Here is a 24,115-nt window from a genome sequence, read left to right as displayed (position 1 = left end):
CAGTGGTTTATAAAATCAAGAAAAATGTTTAAAACAACAGGGCAGAGACTCAAAAGGTATTTGTTTAAAGGGAGAAAGCCCTTTCAGGAGCCACTCAAAAATAACAAAATTCTTCCTGGAAAATGGAATACCTGTTGGGTAATCTCTAGAATGTGTGGGGAATTTGAGGCTCACAATAAGCTGTAAAAGTTGTCTTTGGTTCCATAGTAAGACCCAGAGACTCCACTGTTCCCAAAGACAACTTCTTAGCCCTCCATACTTATGGCTACAGTTAAAAAACAAAAACCTATGCAAGGCTTCTGACATACTGAAGCGCTAGAGAAAACATTCAGGATCCCTAAGATCATGGGACCATTTATTCACCTGGCTTTTAGGACAGGCCCACAGGAAGAAAAGAGTATCCAGGATATTTATGTGTTGGCCTGATAAGGCAGGAAGAGAAAAAGGGTAGTAGATGGGAAGCCACAAGAGGACAGACAGTCAATAGGTCAGATATGGAACCAGAGACGTCTCACAGTCCCCCTAAAGGAGATCCATCTGGAACAATGTACCTGCTAATCAAACCCCTTGCCATAGCCACACAAATAGTACCAGTTCCCCATACTGGCCACATCAAAACCCATTTGTGTTCACCAGTGTTTATAAAGTTCACCAGTACCACCACCCAAAACAAAAGCAAGCTGATTCCTGCCCTGAGTCACTTAGCCCCTTCAGGGGAATAGAAATTTAAACAGTGATAGATCTTGACAAAATAAGCTATCGAGGAGCTCAGTTGGTAGAATACGGTCTAGCTTGCACTAAAAGCTCTGGGTTTAATCACTTGCACCTCATAAAGGCAGATATGGGTACATGGTTGTAATCCCCAAACTGATTTACATTGTACATATGATTAACACTGTACTGTTTGTAGAAACAAGTTAGCTGTGCATGCACTAAAACTGGAAGCATACAGAGATTAGCAGGGTCCTTCTGCAAGGATGACACAAATTCATGAAGCATTCCATATTTTTACAAGCCTCCCCCCAACCCCTGAAAGAAACAGTCTGGATGGGAATCCATTGAGTAGAACTCTTAAAATCATGATAGGGATGCTAAAGTGTAGCTCTTCACAGTTGGTGACTTCTGGGTAGGGTAAGAAAGTATCAGCTTTCTCTAAGGGACTGGCCACTGGAGTAGTTCCCCCATATTCCAGTGGATATATGGGTAACACAAAAAGGACTTTTTTCCCTCTTTTTGTTGGGAGGTCACAAGGACCTGGGTATACCTGGGAGGACTAGAAAGTGAACACAACTGGGTTGTATTATGTGAAATTCCCAATAAAAATACTGTATTGAAAAAGAAAAGAAATAAGTTACTTACTGTTTCTTCTCGTTTGTGTCCCAGGCTTCAAGTATTCGCTCTATTAACTGACACTTTTGAAAAAGCTAAATAATAAAGAACACTCCAATTATTCCAATTATTAACCTAATGGTCAAAGCATTAAAACACCGAAGCCAACCCAGCATGGTGGCTTAGCCTTTCAACCTTAGCATTCTGGAGGAAGAGGCAGGTACATCTTTGTGAATTCAAGGCCAGCCTGGTCTACATACTGAAACCCTGTCCTTAAAAACAAAACAAAAAACCTTTACATAAAACAAAACTGCATGAGGTTCTCAGTCACTGTCCCAGTCGAGTGCAACGCAGTGCCGGTTACTCAGGATGCCTGGGGGCTGGGGGGTGTGGTCCCATCAGGACCCAGGCTGACTAGGCAACTTATTGCTAAGGGTACTGCCACAATAAACAGCAAAGCTCTACTTTTCTGCTGTTTGCTTTATTTTACTGGGGGCTTTAGGGTGGGGATGGTAATCCCTCTTAAGACAGGGTCTCACCTAGGCCAGGCTGGTCTTCAACTCACTGATTCTCCTGTCTCTACCTCCCAAATGCTATGTTGACAAGCATGTACATCCATACCTGGTTTGCTTTGCTTTTACATGTGGGCAATCAATAGGACCTTACACATACCCTAACACTTGTGTAATACTGACATTTGTGTGCTCTACCTGAACTCTAACAATAAAATAAAATAAAATTTAAAAAAAAAAAAAAGCCACCTGGCTGTTCCAGGCTAGCCTTTTTGCCCTCTAGGTCTGGGAATAAACCACACAGGATCTATAGGATTAGATAAAAGCATAAACATGCAGAACTCTGAAAACTAATCAAAAAAAGAATCATATTTTACAGAAAAGAGACCCCCAAGCCAGATATCAGTGCACATGCTTATATTATAACTCCAGTTCCAAGAGGGCATGAGCCAGAAAGTTTATGAATCCAGGACCACTCTGGTCTACACAGCAAGAGCCCCTTGCCTATAAAACACAAGAAAAACTCTGAGAGGATGACATAAAAGAAGATCATTCAACACTGACTAAAACGAGTTTCTTCACATGTTCAGGAACCTAGTCAACATTGGAAGTTAAATTCTGGTGTGCTTAAAGTACAAGTATTTTCAGTAATACTTAATTATCTATGCTTCATTTACCTCCCACAAAGATGTTCAAACTTCTTACATTTACAAGGAAGTGGGCTGACAGTTCATTGAGAGTGTTATGACCATGTGATGAACAGAGTGAAGTGAGCATGTGGCAGCTAAACCTTTCAACATGGATGTTACTTAGTCTGTCCTACAACTGTAGCTCATTTCACACTCTGGAAAACACAGTAACAGGAAATAAATAATACATACATGCTTCAATAACAAATTATCACCAGCAGAGTCTTGATCAGTAATGGTGCCATTTTCTGCATTCTCAAAAGGACTGGCCAGAATGAGAGCAATACAAATTTCCACTTGTGTGTGTAGAAAGTTATTCCATGTGTACTTGAAGAACATGTCCTACAAAAGAAAAGTAGTCTCTTCCATTAGCTCAATGCTGAAGCCACCACTTTAAACATCCACAAAGTAGTAACTGAAGAACATATTTTCAGGGGGGGAGAGACATTCCATTAGTAAAGTGCTTGCTAATGATTGGAGGATGTGACTCTGGATCCCCAGTACTTACTTAAAAGCTGGGCATAGTGGCTTATGTCTAAAATCCAAGGTTGGGGAAGTAAAGACAGGTAGAACTTACTGACCAACCAGTCTAACATAACTTCAGAGCTTCAGAGTCAATGAGACTCTGTCTCAAAAAAAAAGGCAGAAGGCTACCAAATGGGTTCAGTAGTTAAAGTTACTTGCTTGATCACCTTAGTGTGAGCCTGAGAACCCGCATAGTGAAAGAAGAGAAATAACATCTAAAGGATGCAGTCCAACCTCAACATGGGAGCCAAGATGCTTGTATACATATGTTTGCGCACAGATACACATATACCCATACTAAAAGGAACAAAACTTTATTTAATGGGTGGTTTGAAACACCACTTCATAGTCCATGTAACTGTCTATTCATTCAAAATTTGAAATTGCCTAGAATATATCAGAAAGCAGAAGAAAGTTCTAGAAACATAAAGACAAAATGAGCATAACTTTCTCAAAAAGAAAGTTTTTAAAGTGATGCAAATATCCAGCTCAGTCCATTTCCGTGCTATTCACACTATGTCTCCTGGTGGAATCAACACTGCTTCCTTAGACCACCAAGCATGAGGTAGTTTTTGCTTTGCACTTTCTGTAACTCCACAGTTAAGGCTTATTTTGAAATGAGTAAATGTGATACAGAGAATTATTTTTATTAAAGAAAGAAGGTCTAGGTTAACCTAACAGTTTTGTCCTGGTCTCTACTATTAGCCCAGTGTCAATTTATAGATAGCAACTTGCTAAAGTTCTCATTCCTGTTTGAAGTTAGGCTTCCTACTCAGAGCCCAAGTGTGCAGAATGGACACTTATTAACAGTTATTAACATGGTGACCCTGTCAGGGATGTGGGCCTGAACAGTGAGCCAGTGCCTTGTGACGTATGTGCCTCTGGCCATTATGTTCTGCTCTAGTACTTTCTGCTTTCCTAGCATCTCCTAGACTTTGGAGGGAATAAACTGTCCCCTTTACTGAGTGTATGGGTGTCAGGGTAAGATGACATCTCTATCACCTCACATCATGAGCAGGCTTGGGACAAGTCAGACTGAGTTCAGAGCAGTTTTTACTGCTAAGGGTGACAGTTATAGAGTTTTTAAGACTGAGCTGTAATCCTAGAAACTATCAAGGGTGACTTCAAATGTCTATGAGGCAGAATCTTACCAATATGACACCAATGCTGTTCAGTTCCATCAGGTCTCCATTTATGCTGCTGGTATTAGTTTGGAGCAGGCTGGATATCAACCTAATGACATTTAACCGAGTGTTCCCCACGGGTGGGTCCAATATGCCCCATGTAGTCTTCATCACACTTTTCTGTGGAAGAAAAAGCTTTCAAATTAAATCAGTTGTGTGAATAAACAAAAAGTTCATGTGCTGACACAACAGGCCAAACTAATACCATACAATTTAAGCCCTGAAAGAAATCTAATCTTGCAGCCAGAATCTTTACAAGAAGCCAGAAACTAGTATATATACAGTAAAAAGGTGAGTGTTTGCCTTGAGAAATGTGATGGATATAGCCTGTTCTTGTCTACAAAGGGAGTTTCAATAATCTAAAAATCACAAGACAGAAATAGATACTGTAGCATTTTAGACATTTTGACACAAAAGAATGACAGACAAAAATGCATCCCTAAGCTGCCCCCTGAAGATCTACCCAGAAGCTCCTCTTACTCACTATTTCCAGAACACACATAGAAAGAGTGGAAGGAGATAACAAGTTACCACAAGTTTTTCCCTGACCCACCCCCCCAAACTTTAAACAGAAATAAAAAACAGTATATAATGCTGATGAGTCACCAGTGTCTTATTTCCAAGGTTCTCAGACTCCAGCCACCACCTAAACCCAACCCCCACACTTGCCCATTCTTCTCTTCTGGCCCAAGACTTAAAGTTCCACTCCAAGAAACTGAGACTTTGTAAAAAGCTTTATGGTGCCTAGGGGTGATGAACAGCTGAGCATGTATCAGACTACATTCGATTCCTAGCACAATTAAACTCATTAATCTATTAATTAAACTTTTTAAAACACTCCCTGAATCTACTTACATACCTTATCACAGCGTGAAGGGTGAAAGAGAAGTCTCAACGAGAGACTCAGTTATAAACTGGGGCCATGACTCAGCTGCTTCTCTGAGTGCCTACAAAGAAGCTGAACGAACCGCCTGAGACACAGGCTGGGCCCTCACACACCACCTCTATCCTCCTCCAGTTTTACTTTTTTTTCTTAAAGACAGGTTTTCTCTGTGTAGCCCTGGCTGTCCTGGAACTCTGTAGACCAGGCTGGCCTTGCACTCAGAAATCCTCCTGCCTCTGCCTCCCAAGTGCTTGGATTACAGGCGTACGCCACTACCGCCCATGACTCCATTTTTCATTGGTGATGCTCTCGTCTTCTCCTAGATCCCTTTTCTGATTCCTATTCTTAGGCCTGGCAAGCAGGATGCCAGTGGCTATGTAGCTGCTAGACACTAAAACAGGGTTTCCCAGGATGAGCGAGCTGAATTAAGAGGCAGAGCCCTGGATGGAATGTGCCCTGGGTGAGGTCCTCTCCAAGCTGTACACTAAGACCTCAACAGACTACATTTCAGTTATGATATCAAATGTCTACACTGTTCCCAAGCTCATAGGAAGATGCAATTAAAAAAAAAAATCAAACCACAAAAAATTAACTTTACCTCAAAGGCCTAGAAAAGAATGTTACAAACAGAAAACTGTGTATTTCACTGATACATAGGTACTCAAGGATTTACAAAACAAAAATCTGAGTTTATTAAGTAGATGTTTTAAATTCTAATTTCCCTCATTTACTAATTTAGACAAGGCATATGGATAAAGGCCACATGAGAGGCACAGTGGTAAATGCTTATAATCTTGTTACTTATAAGGCTCAGGCAGGAGGATAGTAAGTTCAAAGCTAGCCTAGAATATATAGCAAGACCCTGCCCCAAAACCAAAACCAACCAACCAACAATAAAATATCTCAGAGGCAGAAAAAAACTGGAAGTGTACCTTTATACATATTATGTAGGCTGAGAACACGGCTCAATGGGCAAAGCATTTTCCTCCAAGCTTCTGAGTTCTAACTCCAGAACCCATATAGTTGAATGGAAGGATGTATCAACAGAGGTGCACACACATGTATACACTTTTTAAAAACATAATATGCAATGCTAATTATGGCCCTCTTCTTATGTCCAAGGTTCTCAATTCCCCAGTGACTGCCAACAGCACACCGCTGGCTGCCAGTAACACTGAAAACAGCAACCCTACCTTGGGTGGCTCAAGTAGGAGTTCATGGAAAGATCCAAGTCTTCCTCGGATGGCTTCTAGAACACTCTTGTTAACTGAACAAGCTGAATGACTCATGCCTGGGGGGCAGATTTCTATATGGCCTTCAAATCTGGAAAACAAATCAAGGTAACTATTGTAATTTCATAATACTACATTCAAGTTCTTCATAGCAACCCTGCAGGCACACATTATGAGTCTGTGTGACAATGTTATGTTAATGTTAAAGAGGTGTCCGAGAAAGAGTAGTAGTACGACTCATGGGATTGTCCACCATGCTCTGAGAACCTAAAGGGGTTATAGTATCAGGTGAGATATTATGTTACATCTCCAGATCCCCCTTAACATTCCAACTCCTGTCAGTATACCTCTATATTGATCAGAAAATCCACATTTCAAATGGAAAACTGACCTATGTCACAGGACACACAGAAATACCTGCTGTCTGGGAATGCTAACAATAAGTCGGTCCCCACCTACCACTTAGACTACTTTTGGGTAAACAACACTGATTTGTATTTAAAGAACTTAATTTATTCTACATAAAATTCAGACATCATTTTGAGTCATTCCTTAAAAACAAACGAGCAAACAAACAATAGAAAACAGAAACAAAGGACTACAAAGTGATATACAAAGGACTATAAAGTGATAATCCCAATTCCAGCTGGTATTGTAACTACACAGGCACAGTAGTTCTCTAGTGGGGAAAGGATAAGCCCAGGAAAAGAGGGAGTACCTATATCGGTGTGAATGGAAGTATGAAGTTCAAATTAAAAATGCTATGGAGGAGGCTGGCCGGTGGCGCACGCCTTTAATCCCAGCACTTGGCAGGGGCAGGTGGATTTGAGTTTGAGGTCAGCATGATCTACAGAGTGAGTTCCAGGACAGCCAGGGCTACACAGAGAAACCCTGTTTCAAAAAAACAAAAAGAAAAAAAAATGGTATGGAGGGCTGGAGAGATGGCCCAGTGATTAAGAGCACTGGCTGCTCTTCCAGAGATCCCAAGTTCAAGTCTCAACAATCATATGGTGGCTCACAACCATCTTTAATGAGATCTGGTGCCCTCTTCTGGCCTGCAGGCATATGCGCAGACAGAATACTGTATTCATAACAAATAAATGAATAAATAAATAAATCTTAAAACAAAACAACCGCTGTGGCAACTGCTATAGTGAGACTGCCTGGACCCAAATCCAACTTCTTTATTAGCAGTTACTTACTGATCATTAATAAAAGGACCACTTGAAGATGTCCCTCCTTGTACAACAGTGAGGACTCATCAACAGACATATGACCTGGGACACCTAGAAACAAGTGCTTACTACGGTGGTGGCTGCTGAAAACACATCACTTGTGGGTGACACCGTGCTCTAAAAGCTGCATTCAGAGACATAATTCCTGAAGAAAAGGTAAGGGTGATACCTCTGGCCAAAAGTTAGCTGCTCCAGACAAATGTTATCTTAATCCTCACAGCCTATGGATGCCACTTGGTTTGAAGAAAAGACCCCTAAAGACATAACTTAGTACTCTGAGATGGAAGATTAACCTGGATTGTGAGGTGGGCCCACCGTGGATCACAGGGTCCCTAGAGAATAAAGGGGATAGAGACACACACAGAGGGCAAGATGAGGACAAATGGAACAGTAGCCACAGGCTATGGAGTTATCGAAAGTCAGGAGAAACTGAAGAGACAGGGAACCATTATCTCTGTGCTTCTTTGGGACTGTAGTAGCACCGCTAACACTTGAGAGAAATCTTGAAAGTTTGGCATTTAGAACTGTTACTCTCAGACCCAGCTCCTGAACCCTATTGACTGCAACCCAATATGGAGTAATGTAATTGACTAGGGAGGGGAGAAGGGATCAAAAAACATTTGGAATAAAAGACTTCTGAATATACACAACAGGAAAAACTAATTCAAAACCAAACATATCATGAATCTGAGGTGTTTCTTACAGGAGCCACTGTGTTGTGTCATGTGACTTCCCTGCCGTCTGGGTTCCGAACATTATATGCAATATATATGCCATCACACCACACAATAAAGACCACTGAAACATCTTGCCTCGATTTGAGACTACAGCTGCTGCAATGTTTTACTGCACAGTTTGTGCTCTTAGACAAATATGACAGTTGAATTGTAACAATTTCAGCAAGAAAGCATCAAATTAGTAAGCCATCAGATTAGACTGTGTTAGAAGGTTTTATCTTAAAATTGCTAGTGGAGTCATTGACAAGGTTCATTAAAAACAAAGAAACAATCAACCATTCAAATGCTTACTTGAGATTAGAGACAAATTTTTCAATATGGTCCTCACTATACTTCTGCCACTTCGCTCTACACAACGTGGCCTTCTCAGCACTGGTGACTACGGAGTTGAGCATGCTCTACAGCCTGTAGTGTTAAAGACTCAGCCATGATTTATGTAAAGTGAACAAGCTTATCAACTTCACTAAGAAAATTTGCTTTCACTTTTAAAAAGAAATTTGCACGTAAAGATTGTTTTAAAAGAAACATAAGCCTTATCATTAATAAATGTTTGGTTTGCTTATCTATTGATATACTTATAAAGTATTAAGTAAAAATGTCTTTGGTCAAAAGTTCAAGAAACTTGACTGTATGCCACCAAGTTTTGGCTTTGTTTTCAGACACAGAAAACAAATATGAAACTTTCAAAAGTCTGCAGTAGTGGGACTAAATATGACTTGGTAAGTAGTGTCTGCCTAGCATGGGAAAAGCCCTGGATTCAATCCCCAGCACCACTGAAACAGGTATATTGGTACAAGTCTGTAATCCACTGTGGATTAGTGATAATGGAGGGCCTAGCCCATTGTGGTGGTACTGGGGAGTATAAGGAGCAAGCCAGTAAGCAGCACTCTTCCGTGGCCTCTGCATCAGCTCCTAACTCCAGGTTTCAGATCAATCTGAGTTCCCTCAAATGGACTATGTTTCAGGATACATGAATGAGCTAAATAAACCTTTTCTTCCCTCCGTTGCTTTTGGTCATGGTGTTTCATCACAGCAAAATTCACTAAGACATTCTCCCATATTGCATTGGCTTTGGAGACATGAATGGGTCATGGAGAACAGCATAGGCTTGTTACAATGTAAAGTGTTAGAGACCCTGAAAAGTCTCTGGAGCTGTCTTAAGCCTATCAAACAAACTATGTGTGCTACGGATAGCAGAGATAACCATGAGTGAATCCCAGAAGATGGACACTGAACTGTTTCCACTATTGGATTTGAGTTTTTGCTGTGTTTTGCTCATGACTATACAGTGGGTCTTTCCTTCTAGAATAAGAATGAAGAAAAAAAATAAAATAAGAAATAGAATAAACTAAGAACAGAATAAGAAAAAGAAATTTAACTTATTTTGGGTTTTTCAGGAGCTTCTAAAAGTTGGACTGTGTTTTTATATTGTGATACTCATATTAACATGAGCTCTTAAGGGATCAAGAAAGGTCAAATTGACAAGGAGTGGATTTGAGGTGGCTAATCACAGTTGTCACCAGGAAAAGGGAACTAAACCTAATCTGAAGACTGGCTTCTGGGCATGCTTCCCTGTATTTCCTAGATTGTTACTGCCGCAGGACATTAACATCCCTAGGTTAATGGGCCGAGGAGCTAGAAAAAAGATAGCTGAAAATGATTCTGAGCAACCCAGTAAGCAGCATTTCCCTGCAGTTTCTGCTTCAAGCTCCAGCCTGAGCTCCTGCCTTGGCTTCTCTCAACAATAAGACTCTGACCTGTAAAATGAAATAAACTCTTTCCTCCCCAAGTTGTTTGGTCATGGAACTTGTTACAGCAACAGAATTCAAACTAGAACACAAGGATTATGATTTGGTGACATGTCTAAGAAATCTGCCCTAGTCAAATGTTTTCTTCTAGAACTTCCATGGTTTTAGGATTAATGCCTACTTCTATGGTACATTTTGAGTAAGTTCTGTAATCTATGAGTCAAAATTTTTTGGTATAATAAAGTCAAATATATTGCCCCATAAGCACTTACTGAAACTTTACCCTTTCCATGTGGACAGTTTCCACATCTGTACAGAACCTGGTGTGTGTGCACCTGTTTGCATGTGTGTGTACACCTTAGTTCCAGGGATCTGGGCACCTACTATTTTTCCACTGTCCTGTTGGCTGTGGCTTTGTAGCAAGTCTTGAAATCACAGTATGAGCTGTTCAACTTCATTTCTTTCATGTGACTGTTTTGGCTATTGACTTTGCTTTGGGGTTTCCACAAAGTCTGGGATTAGTTTGTAACTTTTGTTTAGATACTGATAGTATTGACCTACATCTACAAGTCAGTTTGGGGAACAATGAAAATACTGAAGTATTTATATTGATTAACATCAATAAACCTTGCATTTTATTAAAATTTATACATAAGTAATTCTTTTTCTATAATGAATACATTTTAATTTCAAATTCCAATTGCTCACTGTTGAGTACATATAAATACAATCAATTTTGAGTATTGTATTGGCTTTGTAAAATAGACTCTTACTACATTTGCTTATTAGTTAAAACAAGTTTCTTTTTTCATTACGACTACAAGGAAGTCTTTCTACATAACTGTGGCTGGAACACTGTTTAAGCTTTGCTCAAATACAATCCTGTGTGATCTACGGCCAGACAGCTCTGTATTAGCCTTTCCTGCACAGATGTCGGTTTCCTCTTCTGCCTGACTATACTGGCTATAACCCTTGAAAAAGTTTGCTGGTGTAAAATAAATAATTTAAACAAATGATAGTAAGGCTTTGTCTGTTTCTATGATGATTTGTAAGACACCAATTAGCCTTGTAGTCATATTGTACTTTTATTATTCTTTGATTGCTACCTATTTGGACTTGGGGCCATGTACAAGCATATGCATGGAGAACAGGGCATGTCTAGTGTCTTTATGACTCTTCACATTTCCTTGAGACAGGGTCTCTCACTGAACCTGGAACTATGCTGTGAACCACCAAGAAGCCCAAGTGTGGTTCTAAAACTTGGGTTAAAGGACATTCACTGAGTCACCTCGAGGTCTGATGTATTTATTTGGTCTGCTACTATTTTTTTTAAAGGAGTTTTCACCTAGCTCTTGTGTATCTTGTTAATGCAATACCTTATTCTTATCTACTTCAGTTAGTTTCAAGATGATGCTGGCTTTTTAGCAGGGCTTTGCAATGTACTCCTCTGTCTACTGATACATCTTTACTTAGACTACATAGGCTGCACCTAACTCTATAGGCAAGAAATGCTCTTTGCTGAGGGGTTTAACATGAACTTGGTTCTTCAATGGCTATAAAATGGAGCTATCTAATTCTTCTTAAGTAATCCGCAGGGTTTTCCTGTTAGGAAATTTAAATTACTTCCTTCAACTCTTAAATATGTTTAGTGAGTTGTCTGTGGCATTCTTATGTTCTTTAATGTCTATAAAATACAGTACTAGCTTCTTTTCATTCCTTGCTCACACATGGGAAGGTAGATACCAATAGGAACTCAACCACAGCTCCCTGTGGCTTGTGTATGTGTGTAGAAGTCAAGGACAATTGTAGGATGTCAATGTGGAAGCAGACACTGAATAAACCTTATGTTTATGCTCCTCCCCAATTTGCTTTTTGGTCATAGTGTTTTGTTGCAACAAGAAACCCTAGCTAAGACAAGTTGGTAGCAGGAGTGGGGAACTGCTGTTGCCAGACCTGCCATGTTTTGAAGATGGTTGTGGTAAGACTCTGGAACTTGGAGTCAGAAAAGCTACTGAGCTTTGAGAATTCAGTGAAATATTCTGTAGGAGCTTGGAAGACAATAATGCTGAAAACGATGCAGAACATGGAGGCCTGGCTTGTGAAAGTTTCAAAGGGAAATTTAGAGACTTAAAAAAAAAAAAAGATTTATTTATTTATTTAATGTATATGAGTACACTGTTGCTGTCTTCAGACACACCAGAAGAGGGCATCGGATCCCATCACAGATGGTCGTGAGCCACCATGTGGAGTTGAACTCAGGCCCTCTGGAAGTGTAGTCAGTGCTCTTAATCGCTGAGCCATCTCTCCAGCCCTAGAGACTCTTATCAAAGTTGTTTGCTATTACAAATTAAGATTTTGTCATTCTAGCCAGCTGGGTCTAAAGAATCACCTGTGGTTAACAAAAGTGAAGCCTGTGTGTTACCAGGAAATTAACAGTGATTGAAAAGAGGCCAGCATCACTGAAGTGAAATCTTCTGGGAAGTGTTTCTGAGAATACATACAAACTGTATTTCTGGGGCAGCCCATGTTGGTAGCTAGGCTTCATGAGGTAGAAGAGTTATCCAGGTGATTTTAGTTTTGAAGGTCATGGAGAGCAGGTGAGGCTTGGACTTCCAAAGGCCAGGAGAGGCCACTGGTGAAGATGCAGACTTGGTGGCAGTTGAAGACTCAGGATGGAAGGGGTCTTTAACTTGAGAAATTGAGGGTTGGCACCTTGAAGAGGCTATTGGTGAAAGCGCAGCCCAGTTATAGCAAGGGACCCCAGAAGTTTTGGAGATGCCAGTACCATGGGATGACCACTAAGAACAGCAACAGTAGTGGAGTGGAGCCAGCTGGAGCCTAGAAGACAAGCCATGTGTGTTGCAGAGGGAAGAGCCAGAAAAGCCCTTTGGAGGAGTTCATAAGATTGTGAGTGAATACCAGGTAATTTGACATTTACTTATTTATATTGTTGGAGTTTGGTTTTGCTTGGTTCAAATTGTGACTATGCCCTGATTCTTCCCTCTTAAAGACAATATGATGTTTAATTTTGATTTTTACAGAAGTCCACAGCTGAAAGACTTTGAATTTCTAAAAGAGAGTTTAGGTGTTTTAGAGAGATAGGATAGTTTAAAAGAGACTGATTTTTTTTGTTGTTGTTGCTGCTGTTTTGTTTTTCAAGACAGGGTTTCTCTGTGTAACCAAGATCCTCCTGCCTCTGCCTCCCAAGCACTGGGATTAAAGGTGTGTGCCACCAGCCTGGCAAGAGATCAAATTTCAAATTTGTAAAGACTGTGACTTTTAAAGCTATCTTATGCTTTTAATGTAAGACTTCAGGATGATAAGCAAGCGAAGACATGGCTTAATAGTGATACATTTGTGTGTCACGTTGACAGGGGTATTTGTGTTGGCTACTCTTACATCAACTGACACACAAACTAGAGTTATCTGAAAGGAGGGAAACTTAATTAAGAAAAATCCTCCATAAGATGCAGCTGTAAATGCATTTTGTCAATTAGTGATAATGGGGGAGGGCCCATCCACTTGTGGGTGGTTCCATATCTGAGCTGGTGGTCCTGGGTTCTACAAAAAAACAAGCTGAGCACACCAGGGGAAGCATAATAAGCCCTTTTCCTCCCTAACCTGCTTTTGTTGCAGCACTAAAAATCCTAACTCAGACACCTCCCTCCATTATACCTCCTTCCCTTGACTACTCTCTCAGTGTCTCAGTACTCTGTGGGACTTTCAGTTGCTGTCTATTGACTAGATCAGCCCTTTTTTCAAAGGAGCTTTAGACTTAAGATTTAAATCTAAAGAGTCAGAACCCAAATTTAAGCACGCAGATTTGTTGTTCCTGGTGCCCTGTCAGTTATTGCTGGGTTCTCAGCAAGCAGGCAATATTTATGTTTAATTATTCCCACTTCATCATTGGTCATTTCTGGTTTCCTATGTGGGTTCTCTCAAGTACTAATGTCTATGGTAAGAGCTGAGGGCTCCTCATTTCTGATTTCATCTCTTACATCTTCATACAGATCTCTTCCATCTCTTTACTGCAGCTGTTTACATACTGTCCACTTTTCCACAGTTCTAAGATGATAATTGTATTATAATAAATTCCCCTTTTTTGACAGTAGTAAGGTTTTGGAGTTCCTTCTTGTTACTGTCCTTTCTCTTCTAAGTTTGTTGGAGCTCTTTTCCTCACATTTCTTGGTGGATAAGTTCATCTTGTGTGGGAGCAGAAACTGACCTATGAGGTATGTATGGAGTAGTAGATGTATGTCTTTTCCCTAGCCCTTTGGTGTCAAGCTTGACTCACTCTGGTCTTCAGTTACTTTGAATGTATGGTTGAGGCTTGCATGCTAAGCTTTGCTCTATGTTGGTGACACCCATCGCTGAGACCTTCCCTAGAAGCCTGCTCCTCCCACACACTGGCCCTGCTGTCCTTCTGGCAGCATTCTACTGTTACTTTTAACTGGCACTTGGAAATTTGGGAGAGGGACAGGGGTAAGAGAAATGTCTTGGCCTTAGCACCCCTATCCCCTAAGTATAGGGCTTTCTTGGTGATCCTTACCCTGCATCATGGTAAAAAAAGAAAAACAAAACAAAATACCAGTTATCTCAAGTGTTCCTGTCTTTCCCATTGAACAGAAGAACTTTCTTCCTGGTCATTTCCTCCCAATACAATGTTCTTCACTCTATCCTTAGTGTTTAAGAAGTAGCTTCTTTTACACAGAAAGATTAAGGTTTTGTTTAGGGGAAAGGACAAAGAAGGTGCTCTCCTGCTAAGGCCTGCAGCCACAGTGGGAGGTGCCTTGCCTCTCCTACCTGGCTGGCCTTGGGCATGTCTCTCCTGAAAGGCTTACAGGCATGTACAACAGTTTGAGGTCTGAGGTATTCAGGGTTTCTTGCTCTCCTTTACCCTCTCATGTGCTTTGAAAATGATGTAACCTGATGCTATTGTATTGGATACAAGTCTGACTCAGGGCTAAAGAGAGGCTTAGCAGTTAAGAGTGTGCATTACTCCAAGCACCCACAATGAGCAGCTCAGAGCCTCCTGTAACCCAAGCTCTATGCAACTCAACACTCTAGACTGGCCTCTGTGGGCACTGCAAACACACTTGCATGCATAATTTAAAAAACAAAAATGGAGGCTGGAGGGAAGGCTCAGCAGTTAAAAGCATTGGTTTGCTCTTTCAGAAAATCTGGGTCTGATTCCTAGTTCACTGCGTGACAGCTCACAATCATGGGACAGATGTTCCTATGATGCACAGCTGTAGTGTTCATTCGCACCTTCTTATTTTTTGAGCTCTGTTAAAACCACCTGGAACCTATTGGAGGTTTTGGCATATGAATTCGCAGACTACCTTTCTCAGCTGTAACACAGCAGTAAGTTTCCTACCATGGGTCTTTACTTGTACTTCTTTGGCCCTGGTGACATGAGAGCACAAGGCAGGCCAGTTCTTCCTCTTCCCTTACATCCCATAAGCCTCTTTTCTCAGACTCTACCTTTACAAATGAACTGCCTGGCAATCTGCTACTCTTCACAAGTAACACTTTCTTCTTAGCCAGATACTTCTGAGTCCCTTTCCCTGAGATTCAGAAATCTTAGCAGGCTAAGGTGAGAATCCAAGATCTCAAAGGTTTGACCTTGCTCCTGCACCAAAAGCTTTGTGGGCTTCTCCTTTCCCTGCTGCCATAGATTATTCCTTTAAAATAGTACTTCATGGTTTCCTCTTACATCTGCTAAAAATTTGAACTATTACTCAGGTGTTTTTCTTTTTCAAGTCAGTATTATTGCATAAGCCTTACAGCTTATACACAAAACACTCAGTATGACACCGAGCCAAAAATAGAGAAGGTAGGAAGGCCTTGGGGCATGAGCTATAAGATAGCTGGGCACAAGTGATTAATACCTTACCTTGCTACTTATGTGATTTAAAATACGAGTTTCTGGGAAAGAAGGAAGAAGGTAAATTACAGATTCCCCAATGACCTTCCATTATCACTGAGACTAAGCAGGGCAGTGGCAGGGGCCAGGCATTTGGGAAGTGGGGTTGGTGAGGCTGCATTCACTATCACCCCAGAAACCTACGTTTCATCACTGAGAAGAAAAAGAGAAGCCTTGGCTGGCAGAAGACGTCACTTGCCAGCCAGGGATGCCACTCATATCTCCATGTCACTCGTTCACTGGAAGGATTCAGGGAAAACAACACAATCTCTACAATATTCTTGTAACACACTAGATACAGACTGTAAAAGACAACATATAAAATCCAGTGGCTTACTGAAAAGCATACCATATTCATGATCATGAAATAGAAAAATTTCCTTAAGGCCTCAGACCTCCTGTTCATCCAGCCTTGGAAATGCAATACCCTCACAGTGAGACCCATAAAACAACAGAAGTTAATCTTAAGAAGGGAATCTGGAGGTAAATGACATTGCAGTGAGTGCGTGACGGTGAGAAGTATCAGCATCTGACAACTGGGATACCCCTTCTCCATCTTCATAAGCACACAGCCAGAGAGCTGTCCTCTAACAATAGCAAATACAAAGTGCTGCCAATAACCTGTGGACCAAACCATGGTATTCACATAAATGGAGTTATTATCTCTACAACAGTAGAATTCAGCAGCACCCAATCTTTGAAGGCATGCTACTATAGTTCACCTGTCAAGATTTTAACTCTTAGTCTCTAAGACATGTAAAAGTAAAATACAATGGGTTATTTGGTGAGATAAAAGGAAAGCTTACGTTGGCCGTCGAGTCTCAAGTAAAGTCAGCAAAATCTGAATGGCACTGACTATGGCGGATTCATTCTTCTCCTTGTGAAAAATATTTGACAGAAGCTGCTCAATAATTTCTTGCCTGGGGAAAACAAAACAACAGTCAAGCACTAACTGCAATGTCATTTAACAATAACAACAAAAAAAGATCTAACCCAATTCCTACGAGCAGTCATCCATACATAGGCATGGCTGCTTTCTACTTTAAATGGCACTATTACAGTGATTCTTCTCATATATGAAGTTTATCCCCTTTAAAAGGATGGGGGAGGGGTGCTGTTTGCCTTTGTTTAATCTTGTAGATAAGCAACAAATATTTCAAGGTTAGGTGTGATCTCCTACTCAAAGCAGGGTGGTGGCCATGGTGACTGTTGACAATGATGTACATACAGTAAAGACAGAAATTGCCACTTTCACAAAAGGAAAATCTTTCCAAACAACAAACTAGAACCCATTCATGTTTTTCCACACAGGTATGGCTGCTGTTTGATTACCAAAGATCCAAAACAGGTCAAAAAGACATGGCTATATTAACATGGAATTGCTCCTGGTGTGACAAAACAATGTAATAACCAATGAAAACTTCTGATTTAACAACACAGTATTGGTGTCACATCCGGAGTCTTATCCAAACACAACTATTCATCACCCAGAAGAGACCAGCACCAAGAACCACAGGATGGGACATGCCACACACGTAAGGGACACCTTACAGCCTCTACATAAGGCAGTGCTTTCTGACATGGGTAATGTCAACCATTATCAGTAAAAGTCAGTATGTATGAAGCCATCTAGAGTACTCATTCATATCTCTGGAACAATGGCTCCTTCTCACTCAGAGTTTTGTTTTTCGACAGGGTGATCACAGAAAGACAAATCTATAAAATTAACTGACTCAAAATAACAAAAATTCTGAGTTCATTACTATATACAATTGAGACATATAGTATAGCTTACAGAGAAGTATTTTAAGGAAATTTTCAATTTCAAAAATTTCCAGAGACACTAGCTAGAATGCATTTAATTTAGGCCCAAACTTCCTCCTAAACTACATGTCCATCAACTCAAGATTTCTTTCCTGGTGGTACTACTCTCAAAGACTCTTCAACTTCAGCCACTCCAACCCACCTTCCACACTTTTCACCCATGACATACATGCACATGGGTCATTCAACACTCAAAACAGATAATTTTTTTGTATGTCTCAACCAAAAGACATTCTGATATGACTATTCTATAGTAACTGAACTACCTGATCATTAAATATAGACAACATGGTAGTTTGAATAAAAATAGCCCCATAGGCTCACAGGAAGTGGCACTATTTGAAAAAATTAGGAGGTGTTGCCTTGGAGGACGTATGTGGGGGGGGTGAGGGGGTAGGGGGGGTGGGCATTGGGGTTTCAGAAGCACAAGCCAGGCCCAGAGGCTCACCCTTCCTGCTGCCTGTGGATCTACATGTAGAACTCTGCCTAAATGCCACCATGTTTCCTATCATGAAGAGAACGGACTGTGAAACTGTAAGCAAGCCCCAATTAAATATTTTCTTTTCTGAGAACTGCCATGGTCATAGTCTCTCTGCCCAGTAATAGAGCACTGACAACATACTTTGATATACTGTTATTATATATTAATCAAATATGTGGACAGGGGAGTATACTTAATAGAGGTTTTCTAAGCTCATGGTAACCTTCTATTATTGTATTTTCTCAATCTATACAAAATAAATAAAAGAATTGGCAGTAGAAAACTGTCAAAAATAAAAGATATTTGGAGGATAGAGAAAAGCATTCATCTCCCTCTGTTTCCCGACTGTATACAACATGACCAACTAACTCCTCATGCTGCCATTGGACTGTATTTTCAGACTAAGATCCAAACTAAATCCTTCATTACTTAAAGGGGGGAAGTAGGGAGGGTTGGAAGAAGGGGGAAAGGGATGGGGAGGGGGAAAGAGAAGGAAGGGAGGGAAAGGGGGAGAGGAAGGGAGGGAAAGGGAGAGAGGGAGAGGGAGGGGGAGGGAGAGAGGGAGAGAGGGAGAGAATGAATGAATGAATGAATGAATGAATATCCACTTTAATGTAAATTGGCTTTTAGAAGGACATAGTGATACCACAGGTCACTGACTCACCTGGTCCATGTATCTGAAGAAACTTACTCTAACATTTATTGATATAAATCATGACTATATATTATCGTGACTTCAGAGCTTGAAAGTTAGAAGCAAGCATATATATGGGCTCTGGTGGCCCTGCAAAACTCAGAGCTCACTGCTGACCAGGTAAATAGGCCAACCTGTACCAACTACTCACTACATGTGGCCACTACTAACAGTTAGAATATAGCTTAATGACTTTGACATATTCTAACTCTATATCCCAGATTTCAAGACTCCATATTTAAAACGCATCAAAATTATATGTTCCTTTTGCTGTGTTTCTATTGGGCAGTAGCTTTGTAAACCACATGAAATTGCTAAAACTCAAAAACAAAAGTTTTTTGGTTTTGTTTATCTGAGATAAGGTGGTACTATGTAGCCTAGGCTGTCCCAGATCTCAAAGATTGGCCTGCCTGTGCCTCCAGAGTACTGTATTTAAGGCATGTGTCACCACAACCAGTCAAACACTCAGAATTTTTAAATTACAATTTTACACAGTTCAGCCTAGTGGAAGTATTTGGTTGTGGAAGATCTTGTATGTTTGAAAAGAGTACATATATAAAATAAGACATGACACCAAAAACTACAGGATGACACCATGAATGCACCTTTCTCTCTTTTGGGAACATTTCTGGGACTATAAATCAGCTTTCTCACAAGAGAAAGCTGCAGCAAGCTGCACCCTCCCCTGACTTACACTTTGGCAAAAGATACCAAAAGCCTCTTTACACTGGAGGACTATGAAGGGAAACAGCATCATGAGAGAGGGAGGAGAGGAGAGGGGAGGGGAGGGGAGAGAAGGAGGGGAGGAAGGAGGGTGGAGGGGGGGGGGAGAGAGAGAGAGAGAGAGAGAAAGAGAGAGAGAGAGAGAGAGAGAGAGAGAGAGAGAGAGAGAGAGAGAGAGAGAGAAGCCAAGAGCAGTAGAGTGAAGGAGACCCCCATCCATCTAATGTAAGCTCTTTTTCAGTTACTCCTCCCGCAGAGAGCCTGCTTCTCTATAACACTACACTGACAGTGTGGACATAAGTCAACAACATACCCATGTTAACAACCAACATTCTTTCTGAAAATGTGAGAATCCTGGAAATCAAAACAGCAGCCCATCCCCAAAGGACCTTCTCCTCAACAGGAGCTTAAAGGAGATCAGTGCTCAAGCAGCCTGATTCAGCTGCAAAGACGCAATGGCCCTAGAAGATAGTCAAAAGACACCAATGACAATGGGTCAAATGCATACATACAGAAGACTCTATTTAAACATTAGAAGTCCTCCAAGTCATGATATGACTGTTTCATGTCAGGATGGCTCTGTAAAACAGCTTTGCAGGCACTGAGAAGTTGAAAGTCCACGATACATGCCACCGGATCCCCTTCTTGCTCTTCGGTCTCTACTGGGTCACTAACAGTGGAAGAAGAAAAGCAGGCTTTCCTGCTTTGCAAACTTCATGACATGATGCCCTCAAAGGAGCATGTCACTTACCAGTCACTCATAAGGTAACACATCAAACAGCGTCAATGAGGAAAGTTAAGAACCAAGTGGTAAACATACTTTTCTAGAGTGGCAAGCAGGGGATCTGGCTCTGTACTGTTCTGAACTTGTAACATCTGGTCTCTGCTCAGGCGAACAATTTCACAAAGTGATTGTGAGGCATTTGAATGCCGCTAAAGGAAAAAGGTACAATTTTAGCTATAGAACTTGTTAGAAGTTAACTTTATAGTAAAAAGTGAAGCAAGAAATTATTTGAGAGGTAACACAAGTTAAAACTGTCTATAAACTTCAATGAACACGTGAACCCCCAAAGGACAAAAAAAGAGGCATTAGACCACCAGGCTAACGAGCTTGTCTTCCACAACTGCAGAGTAGATCACCATCTGTAGAGACATGTGAGCCAAGGCCTGACATGGACATATGTCTGTGACTAAATTCTTGGGGGGGGGGGGGGGGAGAAGGGTACACACACACACACACACACACACACACTAGCTCAAAAATGAAAACACAGCTCTGTGGAAGATAGAAGGTAGAGTGTCCATCTACCTTTCTGGGAAGCCTCAGCATTCATGTCCTGTGGGAAGCGGTGACATTTCTAACCACCACATTCTGGAGAGATGATACACAATGGGGATCCGTACCTATAGACTAGAATCAGTAGGAGATCTGTACCTATAAACTAGAATCAGTAACCTAACATTGTTTTAAAACTATAGTTAGCACCTCCTCTCTCTGTGGGGTTACTGTTTTTGAAACAAAGTCTTAAGATGTACTGCAGGCTAGCCTCCAACTTCTGCAACTTTCCTGCTTTAACCTTCTACTTGCTGGGATTACTGGTAGGAATCACCATGCTAGTCATGGTTTGTCTTTCTCAAAAACCATGCTGTAGGCTAGAGAGATTGTTCAGTGGTTAAGAGCACTGGCTCCTCTCCAAGGATCCAGGTCTGATTCCCAGCACCCTCATGGTGGCTCACAATCATTGCTAACTCTAGCTCCAGGGGACTGGATACCCTCTTCAGGCCTCCATGGTGACCAGGCCTGCATATAGTGCACATACATACATACATACATACATATATACATACATGCATGCAGGTAAAACACCCACACACATAACATAAAAAAAAAAAAAACTAAAAGCATTATTTAAAAAAAAGTGTCAGAACAGAAAACCAGAGGACAGTAACCTAGAATCGTTTCTTATAAAACTAAACATGGACTTAACAAATGAGCACATTGGGGGCTGTCTTTCCAGAGAAATGAAACATATAGGCAAAACACCCATACACAGAAAATTAAATTTAAAATGTCTAGAACTGAGGCTCTCCTTTAGTTTCTGATGGACTCTACAGACAAGTGGAAAGCCTTGTAAGAAATTAAGGTCTGCTCACGAATATAGTGGAGAACAAGCCTATTATGGAAAGCAACCCTACAGAGAGGCCAATTCTGCCTCTGGGGTCGCTCTCTACTATCAGCACTGGCCAGGCCCCTAGGAACTGAGAACTCCTGGAACCACTGAGCTCCTACCCAGAGGGGAAGAAATTAGTACCAAATAAGCCCAAGAGTTCTTGCACCAGAGCTCTCCCTTAGCACCCAGCATACACCCCTGGAAGGTATGAAGAATACCAACTCTGGTAACAATAGTAGCTACAGTAAGGGAGCATGTACTCCACAATCCCAAGAAAGGATGGTGGAGAAGTGAAGAATGTATCTTAGATCAGCTCTAACCATAAAAAATGTTTCAGGATTAATTTTTACTTTGTCTGTCTGAATGTACCATGTGTGTGCCTGGTGCTTAAAAAACCTGGAAAAGAGTGCCTTTGAACTGAGTTAGGGACAGTTACAGCCTTTTAGGTGAGTGTTGGGAACTGAAGCCAGGTCTTCTGCAAGAGCAATAAGGACACTTGGCCACTATGCCACTGCTAAAGACCCATACTTTTTTTTTTTTTTTTTTTTTTTTTTTTTTGGTTTTTCGAGACAGGGTTTCTCTGTATAGCCGTGGCTGTCCTGGAACTCACTCTGTAGACCAGGCTGGCCTCAATCTCAGAAATGCGCCTGTCTCTGCCTCCCAAATGCTGGGACTAAAGGTGTGTGCCACCACTGCCCAGCCCATAAAAACCTTTTAAGAGGACTATTTAAATGGAGAGTAAATCAACCTCTACAGAAAACCACCCTTGAATAAAAAATATCCTCTGGCTAAAAGTCTGTTTTCCACTGCCCTGCTTATCCCTACTGCTTACTTCCCAATCTAACCAGCAATTCAGAAGCATGAGAGGAGGACCTAAAGCCTTGAACACACTCTCAATTACCCTAAAACCAACTCCTACATGGACATGAGGTGTATTATGAAGCTGTAATAGTTGACTTTGGATACTCTCATACACCTTGGTGTAATTCTTAAGAAGTGATGCTATAGATCTCAGAGATATAAATCCTGACCCCCTCAAGACAGGGTTCAATGTGGAACAGCCAATGCAAGCTGCCACATCTGTGTCTGATTTCCAGAACCAGGGAAGGAGGTGATCAGTGGTACAGAATACACTGTCACAATGGCTGTCTCTGGCCTATACACCCAGGCTGAACCAGTTTAAATATCAGGTCAGGAGTAAGACTATGAAATCACTTTTAGGTTCACCCAGACCTTGTGATGCCTCCTAAATTTTAGTCAAATTTCTCAAGATGTAGTCATCTAAGCTAAAAGCAGTTATAAAAGAAAAATCAGTGTGGATAGAGATTTATTACAAAGCAGGTTTAGCATGACCCACCTCTGAGAAGATGGTGTTCTGTTCCTCACAACTCAAGAAGAACAGGTTCTACACAACCCCTTTGATCCCTTTACATATACACACATATGTTCTGTGGCAAATGAAGAGTTTTTATATGAAAAAATAAGTTGTGTAAGAGAACTTACATCTTCTTCTTGCGATGGGTGAACTATTTCCACAAGCCTCTGGATAATTCTCTCCTCATTTAGCCACTGCAAAACACATTGTAGAAGTGATCATAGCAACGAGTGGCTCCTGCTCAAGCCCCAGTGAAGAGTAACATACTGGAAATAGCCATCACACTTTAAGTAGAATTTACAGGTTTCTCTGGACTTTGAACACTACAGAAAATTAAAAAGTCCCCCAAGGAAAATGCAGTGAATATATCATTTCAAGAATGACCACATTCACCAACAACTCCAAGTCCCAATAGCCACCCACTCAGACAACTCTCAGTTGTTTGGATATTCAATATTTACATAGCTATACTTTCAATACTGAGAGCAAATACATACTAGCTCTAGGAGAGAGTCAGCTCTGACTTCAGAGGAACTAAGAACACTTAGTACTAAACCTCTGGGGCAGGAGAACCCAGGTCAGCCTGGTCTAAAGAGTGAGTGCCAAGACAGACAGGGATACGCAGAGAAATCCTCTCTGAGGGAGGGAGGAAGGGAGAGACGGAGAGAGGGAAGGAGGGAGGGAAGGAGGGAGAGACGGAGGGAGGGAGGGAGGGAGGGAGGGAGGGAGGGAGGAAGGGAGGGAAATGGGAGGGCGGGGTTAGATGCTCAAACCAAATTTTCTACAGGAAATATTAGGGTCAGATTGAGGCAGCTTTAAAAGCAGATGATAGTCACCTGCCTGTCGT

The 24,115-nt window shown here is 41.1% G+C and overlaps 1 protein-coding gene and 1 pseudogene across 8 annotated transcripts in view; one reads left to right on the top strand and one right to left on the bottom strand.

Annotated features, from left to right (window-relative positions):
* Positions 1-24,115, bottom strand: part of Ppp6r3 (protein phosphatase 6 regulatory subunit 3) — a 115,847-nt gene that overhangs the window by 33,375 nt on the left and 58,357 nt on the right. For all 8 annotated transcript variants that reach the window (XM_052194154.1, XM_052194182.1, XM_052194193.1 and 5 more), the window contains 7 exons: positions 23,397-23,462; positions 20,543-20,655; positions 16,807-16,920; positions 6,316-6,445; positions 4,207-4,359; positions 2,723-2,872; positions 1,360-1,424 (listed from right to left, as the gene is read on the bottom strand). In XM_052194154.1, the coding sequence (XP_052050114.1) occupies positions 1,360-1,424; positions 2,723-2,872; positions 4,207-4,359; positions 6,316-6,445; positions 16,807-16,920; positions 20,543-20,655; positions 23,397-23,462 (791 nt within the window). The remainder of the gene's footprint in view (positions 1-1,359; positions 1,425-2,722; positions 2,873-4,206; positions 4,360-6,315; positions 6,446-16,806; positions 16,921-20,542; positions 20,656-23,396; positions 23,463-24,115) is intronic.
* Positions 913-1,010, top strand: LOC127676640 (uncharacterized; annotated as a pseudogene).

This window comes from Apodemus sylvaticus, chromosome 1 (assembly GCF_947179515.1).
Source record: "Apodemus sylvaticus chromosome 1, mApoSyl1.1, whole genome shotgun sequence".
In the NCBI taxonomy this organism is placed as follows: domain Eukaryota; kingdom Metazoa; phylum Chordata; class Mammalia; order Rodentia; family Muridae; genus Apodemus; species Apodemus sylvaticus.
The sequence above is the reverse complement of the archived record's forward strand: the minus strand, read 5'-3'. Positions and strand labels throughout refer to the sequence as shown.